The sequence below is a fragment of the Haliotis asinina genome, chromosome 3 (genome assembly GCF_037392515.1).
Source record: "Haliotis asinina isolate JCU_RB_2024 chromosome 3, JCU_Hal_asi_v2, whole genome shotgun sequence".
NCBI lineage: Eukaryota > Metazoa > Mollusca > Gastropoda > Lepetellida > Haliotidae > Haliotis > Haliotis asinina.
In genome coordinates, this window is record NC_090282.1 from 68,269,809 (window position 1) to 68,285,286 (window position 15,478).

The 15,478-nt window shown below is 41.9% G+C and overlaps 1 protein-coding gene across 1 annotated transcript; it reads left to right on the plus strand.

Annotated features, from left to right (window-relative positions):
* LOC137278364 (vesicular glutamate transporter 3-like) lies at positions 1–14,880 on the plus strand. The gene is made up of 12 exons (XM_067810653.1): positions 1–72; positions 1,628–1,831; positions 3,884–4,026; positions 4,274–4,388; positions 5,799–5,886; positions 6,179–6,265; positions 6,374–6,510; positions 6,622–6,771; positions 9,098–9,230; positions 10,291–10,401; positions 10,997–11,121; positions 14,266–14,880. The coding sequence occupies exons 2-12, from the start codon at positions 1,670–1,672 to the stop codon at positions 14,545–14,547; spliced, it is 1,533 nt and encodes a 510-aa protein (XP_067666754.1). The 5' UTR covers positions 1–72; positions 1,628–1,669; the 3' UTR covers positions 14,548–14,880.
* The last annotated feature ends 598 nt before the right edge of the window (positions 14,881–15,478 follow it).

Genomic DNA, 15,478 nt, shown 5'->3' on the forward strand with positions numbered 1-15,478 from the left:
TATGTCTACCCGATACAGCTCAACTAGGTCAGCGCGGTTTACAATCTGAAGTGGAAAACAAGCCGATATAAGGTGAGTTCGACTTAACTGTTTTTTGACCGCTACTCCAACTTTATAATGGGCAGGTGAAACCTAATGATAAAGTCACTTACATAGCGCTGAACTCCACGGCGTACTTGGCTGATCTAGACGCATGCAACATCATGCACTGTAACTCCCCGGACAACCCAAGCTGAATGTCTGATCACTCAAGCTGCCTGCGAGGAGCAGGCTATTCATATCCACCAACAGACGCCAGTTCGATAATTTTATGTCATCTATGATTTAACGATTGAAACAGTTATATAAACTACCAGGAACAGCCGATTTTCAAGTATTTCTATTACTGGGTATTTATAACGTGTCTGTTCATGACATCAGTACAGCACAGTTAGGTCTCTTCATGACATCAGTATAGCACAATGGTGTCTACTCATGACAACAGTATAACACAATGGTGTCTGTTCATGACACCAGTATAACAAATGGTGTCTGCTCATGACATCAGTAAATACAGAGGTGACTGTTCATGACATCAATATATCATAATGGTGTCTACTCATGACATTAGTATAACACCATGGTGTTTGTTCATGACACCAGTAAATACAATGGTCTCTGTTCATGACATCAATATATCACAATGGTGTCAGTTCATGACATCAGTATAACACAATGGCGTCAGTTCATGACATCAGTATAACACAGTTGTGTCTGTTCATGACATCAGTATAACACAATGGTGTCTGTTCATGACATCAGTAAATACAATGGTGTCTGCTCATGACATCAGTAAATACAATGGTGTCTGCTCATGACATCAATATATTAGAATGGTGTCAGTTCATGACATCAGTATAACACAATGCTGTCTGTTCATGACATGAGTACAACACAATGGTGTCTGTTCATGACATCAGTATAACACAACGGTGACTGTTCATGACATCAGTATAACACAGTGGTGTCTGTTCATGACATCAGTATAACACAATGGTGTCTGTTCATGACATGAGTACAACACAATGGTGTCTGACCATGACATCATTAAACCCAATGGTGTCTATTCATTACAACCCTATAACACAGTGGTGTCTGTTTATGAAATCAGTATAACACAATGGTGTCTGTTCATGACATCAGTATAACACAACGGTGACTGTTCATGACATCAGTATAACACAGTGGTGTCTGTTCATGACATAAGTATAACACAATGGTGTCTGTTCATGACATGAGTACAACACAATGGTGTCTGACCATGACATCATTAAACCCAATGGTGTCTATTCATTACAACCCTATAACACAGTGGTGTCTGTTTATGAAATCAGTATAACACAATGGTGTCTGTTCATAAAGTCAGTATAACATAATGGTGTCTGACCATGACGTCAGCACAACACAGTGGTGTCTGTTCATGACATCAATACAACACAGTTAGGTCTGTGGATGATGCTCCCCGTGCATCAGCCAAAGCTGTTAAAATTAGCAGTGTGACATTGTACTATCAGGGTGGAGCAATTTCTCCTGTATGTACCCTCATGACAGCTATACTTATGTTTTACACACTAGTGTTTTGTTCCAGATCATCACTGAGATGGTGTGAGTGTTTTTGCAGGAGGCGACGATGGCCTACTTTGTTGGCTGCCCGAAACGATACTTTGTGGTGTCGATCGGGTCTATTGGGCTTCTTGTCTTCATTGGTTTCCGAACGTGTTTCGTTCTCGTCATGGTTCATGTGACCAATGACACATACACAGAGCGTGACGACAAATCCCTATTTCATAATGTGAGTATTCGGGAGGGCTGCCACATCTCCAGTATTCTTTCACCGAGCTACTAATTACTTTTAACTTTGACAAGAGTGTGGTTTTAGAACGGGGTTGAGTGAGTGAGTGAATGGGTGAAGGCGTGAAGTTGAACGTCCATCTGAAACAGTAGTCTTGTTACATCACGGTGATTCAGATTTTGGGTGTTAACCCTTAAACCGTTGAACACGCGTATAGTTCAGACAAATGCCATTCGAAGAGGCTCCTACCATGGGTAAAGGGACACAACTCTACTCAGTGAATATGAGAGACTAAAACAGCGTCACCCATGCCCCCACTGAGCGCTGGGTTGTATAAGAAATATGAAATGATTAAATGTATCTGATAGAATTGGAACATTAATCTATATATCTACTATCATAATATATTCAAATGATATACTAACGGAGGAAGCAACTGTGCGTAACATAAAATTGCAAAAAATCAGTCATCTGAAAGTTATAGCATGGAGCAAAGAGTTTTGCATGAAATATGATGTCACATGTGAACCTATTTACCTTTTGCATGCATTTGACACGTGATGTTCACATCCTGATATTGAACATTGAAGAACGGTTGACAATATAATTATGAATGAAAAACGCGTTAATTTCAACTTAACTGTGAGTACGTCAGGACCAGCTTACAGAAAATCCCTCCCTGGGTATGTTATTGACTGGAATGGCCCAAAATGAAGTGGCCAGAGATTTTGGTGTTTTGTCAAAACACGATCATATCTCTATGGAGACGTTTGCTACATAATAGAATCACCAGAAATTTGGACAGAGCTTGACTTCGCGTCACCAAGACAACCGCATTCGGTTGAGTCGATTCCTGACTACCAGTTTGGACCATTCCTGGCAGTCAGTTCCAGTCAGTTCCAGTATTGTACGGAATAGACTAAGGGCACCGACGGCCAGTTGTGCTGCAACGTCAATTGGGAGATTGGCTGGTTCACTGAAGAGTCGAAATTTCATTAGGACAGTTCAGATGGCAGGGTAAGGGTGTACAGACGGCGAGGTGAACGCTATACTGACGCGTGCGTTGTTCAAAGTCAACAGTTTGGTGGCGGTATGGGTAACCATCACATATCATGGTCTGACACAACTTGTCATTGTCAGAGGCAATCCTTTGCAGCCGTTCCTTCAAGGGCAGAATCATAAATTCGGCAAGATAATGCCAGTCCAGATTTCCCATGACAGCAGAACAGTTTGTTATTCCTCTGGCCAGCTGTTTCTCCAAATCTGTCCCATTTCAAACATGCTTGTGATGAACGTCAAGCCCAGAATCAGCCATTGACGTTAGTTGAATTGGGACCAGCGTCAGATATGGATCAACATTCCCCTAGCCTTTTTACAATCGCTTAGTTTCGTTTGTGCCTCATCCTTGTCAACCCTGCATCAACACCAATTGTGGATACACATGATACTGAATTTGTGAACGTTAGACCCATCCCTTCAAGGGTGTCTCACGATGTCAAGTCATACAGATTTCAATATTATGGTGTCAACAGATTAACAGTGATTAAAGAAAGTATCACAAATCAAGTAATTATCATTTTGCATTGAAATGCTGCACAGTTACAAATATTCCAGGTTGCAAACACGGTTTTCAATAGTCCTCCTTTACTACACCTAAATGTCAGTGATCCGTTTGAATTACGGACGTGTGTGATCTAGGATTACTTGTTGCTGGACCCGTGAAGATCCGCGTTAGACTGTGTTTTCACCATCCTATGCTTTTCGTTATAGGCTACTAACGGGGTCAGGGGTTCATCGTATCCCAGTTGCGTAGATCGATTCTCATGTTGTTGACCACTGGGTTGCCTTGTCCAAACTCAGTTACAGACCGCCGCCATGTAGCTAGATTTTTTATGAGTGCGGTGATAAACAACAAACCAACCAACTGTCCCAGCTTATGTCACAATCTACAGCGACCTCACCACTATATTTTTCACAGAACTGTTAATTATAGCAAGTATGTTTTCTCTGGAAATTTAAACATATCTTTACATTTTTCCATTTATTGCGCAGTGTACAATTACTGGCACCTCTCGAGACCTGCAGCTCAACATAGAACCAAGTCATCTGTTCTTGTTACACACTGTCTTCTACTGTGGTAATCTCGTCACGCAGATACCAGGCGGTATTCTGGCTACTAGATACTCCCCAAAGTGGTAGGTGATATCCATTAATAGCAGTGGTCTCGTCACTCAGATACCAGGCTATTTTCCTCTAAGTGTTAGGGTTATCAGCTGACAGTTATTGTCTTATCGGATACATGTTTTGTTTGAATCATGACTATAAATTAGAACCATCTACTGAGTGTAATTAACTTACGTCCCAGGACGAGTAGTATATCTATATAGTATATATTGCGTATCTCTTTCACCGTGTAGTTATACATTGTCTACCTTCCGTCAGGGTGTGCGGACTGAGTATAGTGCTGACCAGTGTGTTGTTCCTCGTGCTGCCCACGGCCATCCAGTTCAGCCTCCCAGCCGTGTATGTCATCCGGGTCCTCCAGGGGCTAGCCGAGGTAGGTCGTTGTCACTCAAGTTGACAGGGCAGTGCACGGTGGCAGCTGGTAATTGTGTTCCCAACAGTAAGCAAGCATCATTATGGCGATAACAGAGCAAATAATTAACAGTAATTAGTAATTAATAATCTCCCCGTCATCACTGGCTTTCCTTCTCCCCTGCTTTTCACAGTCATGAGGATACGAATTACACTGTGAAACCCATTGGTCACCACTCTTCCCTTACTTCCATCGTGTGTAAGTACTCTTGCCACCAAACAGAAATAGAGTTATCGTTCCTGTTTGAAATAGTTCTGATGTTCATACGCCAATGTGAAATCCTTCCAGAGGGACACGAGTCGGCTTGGTCGAGTTAAACACGAGCTGGTCACGTGTTTGAAATCCTGATTTAAAACGCCGACCCTGTGAAGTAACAAAGTCAAATATCTAACACAGACGCATACTTAGTAGTCCAACAAAGGCCTTTGTCATGTCTGGAAATGAAGCACTAGTGACGGACGGAGGAAACTCTATCCTTTATAGTGTCAGTGTCGAGCTGGCGTCTCTAAACGCGCGTGAGTTCAAACAGTGATTACTAAGACGATGTGTACGTTCAGCCCTCAGCACTTTCGGTATTGTAACAGAGCAGGGCTCTCGAACCGATTCTAGAAAACCAGTCGACCCTTCGCTCAATTCCCAGGAAAACTGGGTGCTTCTAAAATGGAATGAATTTTCCAGTTGTGTAATAATCGAAATTATGCACTGATATAGAACAAGTGTACTCCAGTAAGTGTAAAATTATCTTTGAATATAAAGTGATCAGTTTATTAACGTTTCTGGATCAGTATAAACACAGAATGTGTTGAATCAGAAAATCATAGAATACTTGATTTTTCGCATTAAAAATTAATAAAGTGGGGCAAATCAATTCAGATTACCCATATGGTCACGTGGCTCCCAATCTGCTACAGCTATGATCATTGGTCGTTTGAAATTGCTAAAATACAAAGATACTAAGCGTCGTTGGCTGAAAATTTATTTTGAATGATACAAGTGTATATTGTACAAAGAAATTTCACACGAGAGAGAAATTCAGCCAGATTAAAAGATGTATAGATAAATAAGGACAAATTTGCCATGCTGACTTTCAGCCATGCTATTGATGTTATCTATTGACGTATTGTCCCGCAAGCAAAGTGTACCGCAAATGGGGTTGCGCAGCATAAAGAATATGACAAGTCTTCTTATACGCGAGCGAAGCGAGCAAAGGATGGCAACGTACTTTCCTCGCTTCGGTTCGAAAAATATTTTTCATGTCAAAATAAAACGTTGCCAACCTTTGCTCGCATCGCTCGCTTGTAAAGAAGACTAGTCATTTTCTCTATGCTGCGCAGCCCATTTGCGCTACAGTTTGACTGTGATTGTCCACAGGGCTGTTCGGTACCTGCTCTGAATGGCGTCATTTCCGCCTGGGCACCAAAATCACAGAGGAGCCGAATGATAACCATAGCATATACTGGTAGGTGTTTTAATTTGGTAATGACAAGCTGACTGATGTTCTAATAATGCATCCACACGGATGAGCCCGCGCGCGTGTGTGTGCGCGTACATATTCTGTACTGCAAAGGAAAGGCATCTGTGGTTTTCAGTGTTTCAGTCTTCTTAAATAGAAGACATAAACATAAACATGAACAGGTTTTTTTTGAGATTTCAGTTTTTCGTAACTTGCGTTTGTTTTGCTGTTCCGTGTATATGATATATTGTTTCTTTTATTCAGTCGCCATACTTACATGATAAACGTTACAATACAGGTACATACATCAGTCCCGCTGTCGCCCTCATCACGACAGGCGCCTGTGCTTGCTATGTCAGCTGGAACAGCATCATCTACATCTACGGTTCGTGAATACGTTTTCCTTGATAATGTAGAATCTTGTCAATATTTTGCAATAAAAATGCCCACGTTTCATCTACTGCCTTTTAAAGGTATTTCCCTGGCTCTGCAGGTGGGTGTGGCGTGGCGTGGTCAATAGTCTGGATGTTCTGTATCCATGACAACCCCAAGCATCATCCCAGGCTGGGGGAAAGGGAGAGAGAACTGTTCAACACTGACAATGTCGTCATTTACCGCCACGATGCTGAGGTACGGGAGAACACGTCAACTAACCACAAATGTACATCGTATGAACACTACATCACATCAAAGCATTTACTTAAAGCCTTGTGTATTACTGATGTATTTCAAACTTTGCAGACGAAGATTATTCCATGGAGAGATATTCTAACGTCCTTTCCCGTGTACGCCATCATCGTCGGCTCCTTCTGCCGGAGTTGGATCGTCTCCATGTTGATAACCCAACAGCCACAGTACTTTGAAGAGGTGTTCCACATGACCACAGCCGAGGTAAGAATGGATGAATCAGTGACGTTAGTTTTACTCAGCAATATTCCATCTATATGGTCCAGCGATCAACACCACGAGCATCAATCTACGCAGTTAAGATACGATGTCCTGTGTCAAGCGAGGCTGACTGGGTTATTGAATTTCTATTCTAACTCGGACTTTCACGGATCAAGTAAGAATGTTGATGTGAGTATGCTGTTAAGTGATGTGAATATACCTATGACTTACGCGTAAATGACTGACGTCTACAGCATAAGCTGATATGCCCCCAATCGATATATGTTTGTCCAAATCTGAAGCAGAACACTTGTAGCCAAATATTACTACCTATAGGATCTTGCAAGGCGATACTTCCATGACTAAGCTGGTTCCCGGCTACCTTTGCGCACCCTAACTTGCAACAGGTCTCAGCTTACTTCCGATACAGATTTCTGGTGATAAGCGTTCTGCGCGACTGCCAAACAGAACTTTGCTAAAAAGGACCAAGTCTACAACCATGCGTGGCTGCCACAAGGGTTCACAGTCTTAATAGTTGGCTAATTTTGGGCTCATTAGATCGGAATTTTTTTATAAGCAAAGATTGTCAGTTCCTTACTGTCAACTAACAATCGGTTTTGAGGAGAGGTATGAAACAATGTTTGTCATCGGAAACACTAAGGTCACGCGAAGAGTCATGACCTACTTACGGGCCCTATTGGTAACCCTTACAAGGTTGAATTTAGATGCTTTCTTTTTCGTATGCGTTTCTTAAGAAATGATGTAAAGAGCCAATATATCATTTACTAAAGACTGAATTCCACCCCACCGAACTTTACTGACTGCAGTGCATCGTGTTTCAAGGTGGGATAGCTTATGGCGGTGGTCTGTTAATAATCGAGTCTGGACCAGACAATCAAGTGAGGAACATCAAGAGCGCATTTGGGAACCGATGAAAGTGGCAACCAAGTCGGTGAGCTTGACCACCCAAGTTGCTTCTTACGACAAGCATAGTCGCCTTTTGTGGCAAGCATGTGTTGATGAGGACATAACTACGAAGAGCGTATAGTTCACTTAGAACAGATTACATGACTCTTGTATCAGTGCAGTGTTTTTAGTGCTGGTCAATCTCTGATGTATGGATGGTCAGTTTCTTTACTGCAATGAATGCGACGTTTCCGGGTGGATACTCACGTCGTTATCAAGCAAGTGATACTTCATTACGGTTCTTGATAACGCTGCTTGCATCTACACTAAAACGTGGCTTTAATTACAGTGAAGAAGTTTACTGTCCATAGAGGTTACTTTTCCTTCAGCTTCTAAAATGCCTCTGAAAGAAGTTATAAGTCAATCTCAAATGATGAAAACTGGAAGGGTTTACTCCTCGAGCCATCTTGGTGGGGAATGTGCCATCTTTAGCGGCTGCTGTTGCTCCCTTTGCCGTATAAAACAGTGGAGAAAGTCAAGAAGGTGATCAAAGACCAACGGGACCTTCAACTTCCATCTGTAAGGAACATAAAATGCAAAACAAAAAAATTATACATATATGATTAAAGATTCATTATCACAACTCACTAATAGAGTTGGTGAACTCTTATGTGAGAGCTAAGAATATTCTAAAGAGTGGAGTTACCATGACAAAGACATATCTGGTTCCAAGTCTTTTTACTCCCGATCTGAAACGCTGCAGTTTGTTTTTTAGGCAGAGAGGTGGTTTTGGTGAGTGGCTGGAACCAAGGAAGAATCAGATTTTCACACTGAGGAACCAGAAGCTAACAGCAGGCAGTGGAAGGAGATAACGTCTCCTCCTTCAGAAGAATGTACAGTCTGTTTCATTAGCGATAGTGGTGATGGTTTTGCTTTTGGAGATTCCAAAAGAAAGCCACAAGTTGACTGGAATATTATCTTAATCGGCTCATTCACGTAAATGAAAATACCACGGCGAAACGTCATGAAGCAATCACTAATGGCGCACCTGTTGACAGGTGTGCCGTCGCAAAGACTGCAATGTAATGTTGTCCCTTTGAACCTGTTCAACATTTGCCAGATTGGCACAACTCATCTTCCCAAACACAAACTCGAAAAACGTGAAGCTGTCTGTCAAACATTATCAAACGATATGTCATTAAGCTGTGGAAGACAACACCACCAGTAGGAAGGCGTCTATACCAGTGGAACCCAGGCAGCCGGCATCTTTAGGCCTCGGAGGGTATTATATTGAAAAAGACGTAACGACCAACATCATGAACGCCGCCCACTACCATTAGACTCAGACAGTTCCAGCCACTATTTTTGAGTCTTTTGCTGTTCTGTCTTCAAGCTGTAATATATATATTGACCTACGTTGCAGATCGGGTTTCTATCAGCTGTACCCTACGTTTTGATGACAGCAATGGTGATAATTGGTGGTGTTGTTGTCGACAACTTGATCAGACGAAAGGTGTGTTCAACAAGCGTGGCCAGAAAGCTTGCAGAAACACTTGGTAGGTTTCAAATATAACATCATTTCAAAATAACATCAGATATAGACATACCTGCATTTTTATCCTGTCGTTGAAATATGGAACCTTGTAAATCCTATACCACTGTTACTGTGGATAAATGTCTTGATTTTATGTTATCTTGATAATTTACTATTAGGCATTATAAAGAAGAGTCAGTCTTCACTCTGATGTGGACAATTACCTTTGGACAGCTTTCCCTGCAATTCATGGCAACATACTTGAATGTTCTGACCTGACAGTCTTCACATACACGCAAAATTTATCACCCGAAGAAATATCGAACATACAAGCCAAACCAGGTCATTTTGGTCAAACAGCTGAGAAAATTTCTTCCACAAACAATATCTAAACTCTGATTGTCCGTGAAAGTTTACTGGCACTGTCGTGCTCTGATGAAGCATATCTTTAGTTAGCGTTGAAAATCTCTGCACCTTTCCTAACAAACCGCATCCTTGTAATTATCTTAGAAGCTGTAACTTGCAGACACAAAACATTGTATCTGCTGGACCCTTCGATATACAGGAAACAACACTTTTCAGAATGTCGAAATCCATCGCCTGCATAAAAATCTTTGAATATATTTGTCCGAACATTTATGCTGGACCTATAGTATAGGAGAGGGTGTGTTACACGCCTCGTATATTTGTAGGTTAGGTTCATAAAGCAGTAGAAGTAAAGGGATTAATCGTCTTTTCACTCATGCTGAACGATATCATACCATCGATATATCCGAGCTTTAGGTAAACGTCTCAGTCAAATTCCTGTATTTATGTTTTGCTGATGTAAGGAATCATTCCGAATATATCAGACAGAAAAAGCGGTGAATGCTATGTCTGCATGAAGGGGAGTATGGCTGCTGATTAAGCGATGGCCCTAATCAGCAACCATAGGGGCCATTCTGCCCATTCGGGGACACTTCTTCTCTTCCGAAAGTCCTGTTACCAAATTGTCTCAGTAAACGTCAGATATCATTTTTTCTGACAAGTTGTCCCGAACGTTTTAAGACTGAGAAGTGATCGTTTGAAGGGTCCTGCTGCAGGGTTCGGTGTGGAGGCAGTCTGTGTGATGGCCATAGCGTTCACAGAAGACTGGAAAGTTGCCTTCGTCCTGCTCTGTGTTGGGGTCGGCTTCAGTGGCTTGGCAATCTCAGGTAAGACTAGAACGTAAATGACCCAGTCTTGTAAGGCCTGCTCCGTGTCAACAATGCCCTCCTATATCGGCCGATACAATATTCGCTATATTTACCATAGCTTGCAACAGGTTATGCCACTGCCGCTTTTTATGTCTTGTGTGGACGAACATTGGAAATATTAAGGACTCGGACCACGTAACTCCCGTTCTTCACTCACCTCATTTACTTCATTGAGTCTGTCTGTCTGTCTGTCTGTCTGTCTGTCTGTCTGTCTGTCTGCATGCATGCATGCATGTGTCTATGGACGTATGTCAGCATGTATACATGCATTACACTAACTTAACCTTTGTTGCACAAATGCACACAGTACATTCTTGTTCTTGTTCAAGAATTGTTCGAAACATTTTCCTGTTGACAGAGGCGAAGCTACGATTAATAAATCACAGGCTTACACCTGATTTTTGCTATATCTTCTTTTACCTGAAATACAATTTAGATAAAACAAACACCTCAAATGCGATTCAGATATAGATCTTAGCAACTTATCAGGCTTACACGGCATTTGTCTTGCTACTCGTCCGGTTGAAATTCTGCATCTGCTTTCCCCATGTAGGCTTCCAGGTGAATCCGCTTGACCTAGCACCCAAGTTTGCAAGCGTAATAACAGGTCTGTCAAGGACAGGGGTACTAGGAGCCATCCTCAGCACACTGACCGCCTACTTCGCAAGGAACCTAGCCGTGAGTATATCCACCATTACCACTGCCAACCCCATCCCCTCTCTCCGTCTTCAAACTTGCATCGCTCTGTCCCTCTTCCCATTTCTACGATGTTGTCTTCTGACGTAGGGCAGATTCTGCGGACATCTGATTGTCCTCAGATACAGGTCACTCTACCCCGGAAGATATAAGTCCTCGCTGTGTTTGTTGTCCGTCATTTCGATATTTCACAGAAGATGTCGTGTTGCATTAGAACTTAGACAACAGAAAAACAGATCCTATTTGTCATGGCTGCCGAAGATGGTTTCCGATGGAAAACGGTGGTAGCGATCGTCATAGGTGAATGTGTAAATCTTCAACAATTTCACGAAGCTATATTTTATAGTATTTCCAGACGCTATTGAGAACATATCTGTTTTCCTAGATTGATAATAGAATTTTTAAGTAGATGCTGCTGTATGTAGTAAGGTAAGTTGACTCTCGTTAATCCGACACCACCCGTTGAAGAGCAAATTGTCAGATTATCAGAGATGTCGGACTAAATAAATAAGACTATACTACGTTTATTCAGTTTGTTACCAACAAAAGCGTCGGATAAAGTCGATTTTCGGATACGGAGGGCGGATTAACTAGACTTGACTGTACTCAGTTTGGGACTCAACTCAATAGGCTTAAGAGTGAATCTTACTAAATCAAGAGTTGTCTCCCCTGGTGTAGCAGACGGCTTGCTTCCTTTGATGGCATGACAGATCTGATAGCAGAAAAGAAAAGAAAGCTGTCTAGATGATTTTGAAAGGGAAATGACTAACGTAAAAGATTTAGCTGGCAGACATGGGAATCCTCTGTCTGTAGTATACAGAACTTTGAAGAATATTCGGTCAGGAGGTGGGATCGATCACAAGTCCAGTACCACGGATCGCCGACTTGGTCAGATTGTCAATTGGGGAAAACTGAAACGCGTTGAGAATATCAGAAATGAGAGGTACCAGAAGTCCTCAAGTATATTATGAAACCTTTACAAAAACTTTACAAAGAATTACAAAGACGTAACTGGTCGAAAAGGCGAATAATTCCCTCACCATTGTTGAAAGATACGTAAATGGTGTCGGACGAAAATGTTCAAGTTTTTGACTGGCCCAGCTGTCTTAATCCTATTGAAAATATATGGAGACTGATATAGGATAGAATAAACCAAAAGGGACTTAGAAATATTGAGGATATAAAGAAAGAAGTACTTGGTCGAAGATTGGGATGCGCACGACTTCCTACAAGCTTATATCGGTAGTTTACCTTGGCGCCTTCAGTCACGTATTGAAGAACAAGGACATCTCACAAAGTACTGAAAAGGCTGTAAAAGAATGTTATCTCAAGATGTTCAATCAAATAAAACGTCCGTAGCTTCCTATGAAAATTGTATATATACCAGATCAGCTCGCTGGCACAGACCAGATTGGTTAAACCAGAGACCATATAATGTAGTAATTCAGATTTAAATTCATATTAAATAAAGCATATTAAAGTTCTCCAAAGGGTATCTGGTCATTAGGTAAAAATAAACTGTTTAGTGGTCCAGTTTTTTTCTGGCATTATTAACCAATCAGATCGCAGCATGCAGTTTGGTCCCATGCAGGAAATGGCTGCATCCTTGAACAAGGCCACTGACTCTGTGCCACAAAATCAAGATATTTAGCGTCTCCGAAGACTTAACTCCGAAAGTACGGCTTCGATTTTTGTCATCTGCAGTGAGCACTGATAAATTTGCCCTTGACTCAACTTAGTGTGTTGACCTCGTTACATCCGTTTCCTTTCAGTGAATACTGAGAGACAAAATATGGGATCACGAGAAAGCTCAATTTGCAAGTGTTCCCTTATTTGTTTTCAGGTTTCTTCACAATGTATTCTATATGCGGCTTCTGAATAAACTTTGGAAAAAAATAAAATACAGGGAATACTTGCTCTTTCATGTGATCCCTTATTTTATCCCCTCTTTGTAGTTCCAAGACGCCTGCAGGGACATTATGTCACTGATGCTAGCGTCACAAGCTACATCAGACCGTATGATATTCGTGTGCACTTTAATTATCACGCGTTCTACAAGTAAATAAGAATGATCTGTAGACACCCGCAATATTTCAAAGAACTCACCAAGCTTTTGTAGTGTAACATAAACAAGGGACATTGCTCGATGGAGAAGACTAGTGACGCTTAAGACCCGCCCCGATTCCCGGGCAAATGTGTGAAATGTGTGAAGCCCATTGCTTACGTCCCCTGCTGTGATATTGCTTAAAGCTCCATCAAGGGGGTGGTCCCTCCGCACTTACTTAGAGCTGAACTTGTAAAACGTTATTCAAAAGATACGTATATACAGATAAGCAGATCCTATTGCAGAAGGTGATTTCCACGTGGTCCGATGTAAAGCGCACCTGTAGAGAACACCACGATTGAATGCGTTATGAATGGCACGGTATTATGTTCTTCAAGGCTGTTGAGAAATGTCCAGAGATGATGTCACCCGTGAAGATATGTTTTGATTTTCAGTAACCAATGCAAGTCGAAAGAGATCACTCACTCACTCACTCACTCACTCAGGTGGCCTGGTGGTTACAGCGTATGCCATTGCTGGAATATCGTTAAGATCTGCGTGAAACCATACTCACAGGAATTTTGCTAAAGCGCGGGAAATCTAACCCTACTCAGTCACTCGAGACATATAGTCTCCTTGTCGCTAGATAGGAAAATGAACTTATTACTAGCCCGTGGAAGATACTGCAGTGTATTCTTATGTACGGCTATATTACACTAGTGTAATATCGCTTGACGTCAAAATGGTTCAGTTGTGACGTCGCAATGCTAATGTCGCTGTCGAAATATTACTAGATCTTGTTTGACACGCGGAAAGCTGAAAGTCCTCACACTGTGGGCAGTTTCGCCGCAGTTTCTGTCAATTTATGTTGGCGAGTAATAAACAGAATACTAAAAACGCTTAAGTGAAATACCACTTTTATTAAACTCGTTAAAGATTTAGCCTGAAACTCGTTTTCGCTCTTTGATACCAAATCATCAACTCGTTTACTAAAGATTTTATTACACGAAGGTCGTTTATTATCCTCTATGAACCTTCGCAGCAAAAGTGTGATCAGGTTTCAACAGAACTTCTATCCACAGTCTGATGCTGATGTTCCCATGGCATGGAAACGACTCTTCATCGTCGCTGCCTTCATCCACTTCGCCGGCGTCGTCTTCTACGCTGTCTTTGCATCAGGGAAACGTCAGCCCTGGTCATGGTCGACGTCAGTCGCTACTACTAATCCAATCACACGTCAATACGACATCTATAACGAGACCACGAGCCTGTTGAGGAGACCCAAGAACCATCGTCGACACAATGTCCTGGTCTCCGACACTGATGAATATGGTTCAACATCTAGGTTTCTCAATACAATATGATAATATTATTGTATTAAGTGGAAATTATGTTTCACCCATAACTCTGTGGAACTGATAAATTATGGTCGAATGGTATCATTTAAATAGATATGTAAAGGTTTATTTACGAATAATCTGTCTGTTTCATGCTAGGAGATTGTAAATGTTGTGGTAGAGATTCACTTATCGCTGAGGAGCGGCGGAGTAGCCTAGTGGTTAAAGGCGTCCGCTCGTCACACTGAAGGCCAGGGTTCGATTTCCCACATGGGTAGAGTTTGTGAAGCCCATTTCAGGAGCCCCTGCCATGACTTTGCTGGAATATTGCTAAAAGCGGAGTAAAACCATAACCATTCACTCACTTGTCGTTGACCATGATAGTGACACGTGTGTCGGGTAAGTCCCGATGGTGTCCGCCATCACCACGGAGATGGGCACTTTTGTTTGTGGAGACTGTTGGTTGTCTGTAGGAATTAACCATCGTCTCTTTACTGGTTCCGAGATTTGTATAAACTATTGTAAATAGTATCTTAAACAAGGACAACCTAACACTAATGTGTGGACTTGAATGTGTATTGTGCCCGTGAAGGTCCCGGGGTAGAATAGGCCTTCAGCAACCCATGCTTGCTATAAAAGGCAGCTATGCTTGTCGTAGGAGGCGACCAACAGGATCGGGTGATCAGTCTCGCTGACTTGGTTGACATATGTCCTCGGTTCCCAGTTGCGCAGATCGATGCTCATGTTGTTGATCATTGGATTATCTGGTCCAGACTCGATTATTTACACACCGCCGCCATATAGCTGGGATATTGCTGAGTGCAGCGTAACAGTCAACTCACACGCACAATGAACGTGGACTGTATAATTTTTGTTTGTTTCCCCATAGTTCTGTAAGTAGTCGTATCGGGACCAAATAATCCAGTCATCAACAGCGTCGATCTTGGCAACTGGGATA